Raw genomic sequence first — 3,720 nt, 5'->3', positions numbered from 1 at the left:
TAATATATATATATATATGTACACACATTCTTATAACATATAAAATTAATTACAGTTATATCCAAATTATACTCAAGATTATTATATCAACATAATTACAAATCATATTTACTGGAGAATTATATTTTAAAATAGTATAACTTAATGTGTTAAGAGTATGTTAGGATCATTACAGGAAACAAGTAATGAAAGATTTGACAGATCAAAATCAAGAATGATCGAAAATATAAAACTATCATGTGAAAAGAAAGAACCTGACGATGGTTATCATCAGTGATAAGTCCATCTTTTCCTATTGCCATTATATCGCGAATAATCGTTAGAACGATGGTTATTGTCTCTATTATAATATGGCTTTTCATCTCTGTAGTAATCGTTATGATTACGTTCTCTATTTCTTTCCCTGTCTCTATCCCTATTCCTATCTCTATCTCTAATTTTGTCCCTCTCTCGAAATTTATCCCTATCCCTTTGATAGGGGTCCATTCTTTTAAGATTTCTATCATTATTGGGATTCATCTCCAACAATGAAAAATTGCCTATTTGATGACTTTGCTGCAATAATTGAACTTGCTGCATCCTGTTATTCATATACTGATCCATAGTATTATCTATTTTTTGTGCTTCAGTGTTGTTCCTTGGTTTCATCGTAAGAATACGATCATAAAGTGCTGTACCCTTAAATAGTTGTAAAGCATACTGTACAGAGTTTACATGTTTATATGTAATGAACCCAAATGTTCTTTGTTTGCCATCACGGTCTTTAGGAATGGATACCTTTTCTAAAGGGCCTGCCTGAAAAATGATTCACATATAATTGAAATTCTATATATATATATATATATATATATATACACACATGTATATCAACATATATACATGCAAGCAATACTTGAATATTTTCAGTAATAATACTTAATATCCTACATATAAAATTAATAATGATATTTGAATGTTTTTTTATATAAATAATTACATAAAAAGCGAAAATAATAACTACACTTTTGTCTCTTTTCAAGTGTTTTTAATTTGTGTAGATCTCTTACAGGTTAAATTAGGTTATAACAGGTGCTTTCCATTTAGCAACACAGATCAACACGAGACAACTTTTAATGCCATTTCTGCCTTCTGTTTAATTTGTATCACTGTGTGCGAGTGATGCATGTCGAGCTCTCTCGAAAAGAGTAATCGCATACTTAGTAATTCGTGTAGACACAAATAGATGTAAATATTGAAATGTTATGTAAATGGAAAACACTCAACGTGTTATTTCTAGGATTATAAGATAAAATACTAACTTGTAAAAATAGTTCATAGAGAATGTCTTCTGTCACTTTGTTGCTTATATTTCCGCAATAAATTGTACGCGCGTCTTCGTCCATATTGCTTTGTTTACACATTCAGCTCGGTCTCGTTTTCGTGAAATATGTGTGGCTGCTAATAGAGCATCTATAAAGGCTATGTTCCGAGTATTCACTGCCAATACTGAAAATCTATAGTTCATGTCACGTACACTATATTTTTTCAGTACTGGCAAGTGAATATCGGGACCAGTGATGCCAATGACGGCAACGAGCCACACAGCCGTGCGCGTGCGCAGCTTCGACCGTCTTCGGCTGACTTGACGCAAGCCGACGATCTGCTGTCTCGTTCTTCGATAGCTATTGGTTAACTACGGCTAAAGCTGGCGGCGCTTGTTTTCGTGCTGGATAGAAATACTGCGTTCTGATTGACGTATTTCTATCCATTTTCGAAAATGCATCAATCAGAACGCAGTATTTCTATTCAACGAGTAGTCCAGCACAAAATAAGCACAGTGTGCCGTTGACTTAATAGGTCTGTTCGTTTTCGCTGCACCGCTGAACTAGTTCAATAAGTTGAAGCGAGACAAGTATATGTTTTCTCACTCCAACTTATTGCACTAGTTCAGCGGTACAGCGAAAACGAACAGACCTAATATTACAGCTATCTCGCGCCGAGTTCACAGACATGGCCGTGCGACGCTTGTTGCGTTACGACTCGGTGCTACTATTGGCATCACTGGTTGTCTGTTCTTTTGTTAGCTGCACTGCTGAACTGTTGTATCGAGACAAAATATATTTCTCTCATTGGCTGAGTTCAGCAGAGAAAGCAGTTTTGCAACTGTAACATTCTTGAATCTCATTGGTTTGTGCTTTTAATTTTGATTGAATTCAAAAGCATACATCAATCAGATTCATGAATTTACATATAAACATATGAAACGCAATTATTTGTGCGTCTTTTTCTAATTTGCATTTGTGTGATAAATACGCAATACGTAGTATACAAGGAGTTTCATTTTAATATAATCGAATATTTCAGAAACTAATAAAAACTATGAACCGTCCATATGAATTTCTAGGCACAATTAATAAAATTAAAAAACAGAAAAGTGGTGGATTGACAAAAGCTATTTTTCTTTCTTTCATTTTTTTCGCACATTTTTCATATTACAAGTTTATAATTCGAGCATAATGTAGCACAAACCTAGTACACATCAGCGCCCCCAACTTCTTACAAACAATTCTCTATAAACTTTTATTCACCGCTAACTAATACATTACTTATAACTGTAATGTTCCGCGACGATATAGTACGTCAGGAAAATAATCATATCAGTTAAACTGGTCATCGTTATCGGGATATATGAAACTGCGTTCCTGCAGTTATCATCTACGCTAATTTGACACAGTTTACCTACAGGAGGTTACTAATTTTTTTCATATATGCTAAATCCCCTAAGTCTTTATTCTTACCTCGTCAGTAATAATAATATATTATTAAACAATAATATATTAATAAACGACAGAATTCATAGTTGTTACCTTCAACAGGTAATATTGAAATTCTCGCTATAGGAAACATATATCGACCGTCGGTAAAACACTCTATATCGATAAGGAAGAAAGCATCTTTTATCAGTAATAGTTAAAGTCTCTCGAACTGATATGTCCGCCATGTGCCTCGTGTCAGTTGACGGAGAAGTAATAATAATAATAATACCAAAGAGTAAATACATGAACACATTCAGTAATCGTCGACGTGAGAGCGGAGGGTCCGTGAAACGGAGTGAGACAGAACGTATACAAGCAAACGTGGGGAGCACGTGGCGCGTATCGTCCTCACAGTCCATGACCTACGTCACTGTATTATAATCTACGAGTAGAATTTATTGCACCGTACAACGTGAACGCGCGTTCTTTCTTCGTGCGCGACAGAGAGAGAGAAGGAGAGCGAAAGGGGGGAAAAATACATTCAACGAGCGCGTAACAACGCGTGTTCCAGTGATTGTGTTTAAACACTTTCCGCCCTGCCTTTCTCCTCATCCGCTGTCTATATTACTCAGTCGTTCGCTCTTCACCGTTCGATTCTTTTATCTTGGACAAATTGCCGAAGAAGAATCTCGCGCGAAAGGCCTCTCACGAATCCGTCGCGTCTTTTTTTTCCCAAGCATAGACGACGACGACGACGACAAGGGTAGAGAGATGGTCAGTGGGTGGTATCCCTCGACCCTTTCGCCCACTTCCGCCCCTTCTGACCACCCGACCCAACCCATGCCGAGGCAACCTCTCTTCCGCCTCCTCATCGCCGCAGTCGCCGTCCCCTGCGCCACGCTGCACAGCACCACGCCGCGCCGCATCACACCGCGCCACGCCGCGCCGCGCCGTGCCGCGCCACGCCGTTCCCCCCCCCCCCCTT

General features: G+C 37.9%; 1 protein-coding gene across 2 annotated transcripts; it reads right to left on the bottom strand.

The window, feature by feature from the left end:
• Positions 1-24: 24 nt before the first annotated feature.
• LOC106746211 (RNA-binding protein 7) lies at positions 25-1,550 on the bottom strand. 2 transcript variants are annotated; one of them, XM_014622522.1, is made up of 3 exons: positions 1,299-1,550; positions 778-795; positions 25-678 (listed from the first exon to the last, which is right to left on the bottom strand). In XM_014622522.1, the coding sequence occupies exons 1-3, from the start codon at positions 1,398-1,400 to the stop codon at positions 271-273; spliced, it is 528 nt and encodes a 175-aa protein (XP_014478008.1). In that variant the 5' UTR covers positions 1,401-1,550; the 3' UTR covers positions 25-270. The 2 variants fall into 2 exon arrangements, with proteins under 2 accessions (XP_014478008.1, XP_014478007.1); XM_014622521.1 differs by having other exon boundaries at positions 25-795; positions 1,299-1,549.
• Positions 1,551-3,720: the final 2,170 nt, after the last annotated feature.

The sequence above is a fragment of the Dinoponera quadriceps genome, unplaced genomic scaffold (assembly GCF_001313825.1).
Source record: "Dinoponera quadriceps isolate SergipeBrazil2010 unplaced genomic scaffold, ASM131382v1 scaffold566, whole genome shotgun sequence".
In the NCBI taxonomy this organism is placed as follows: Eukaryota; Metazoa; Arthropoda; class Insecta; order Hymenoptera; family Formicidae; genus Dinoponera; species Dinoponera quadriceps.
This window is presented reverse-complemented; position numbering and strand designations above follow the sequence as displayed.

Bases quoted from the DNA above. Each gene is read 5' to 3' on its own strand.
- LOC106746211 (XM_014622521.1), bottom strand. From the start codon at position 1,400: ATGTGTAAACAAAGCAATATGGACGAAGACGCGCGTACAATTTATTGC. The intron at 796-1,298 runs GTTAGTATTTTA...ATCATTTTTCAG, and splicing joins TCTATGAACTATTTTTACAA to GCAGGCCCTTTAGAAAAGGT.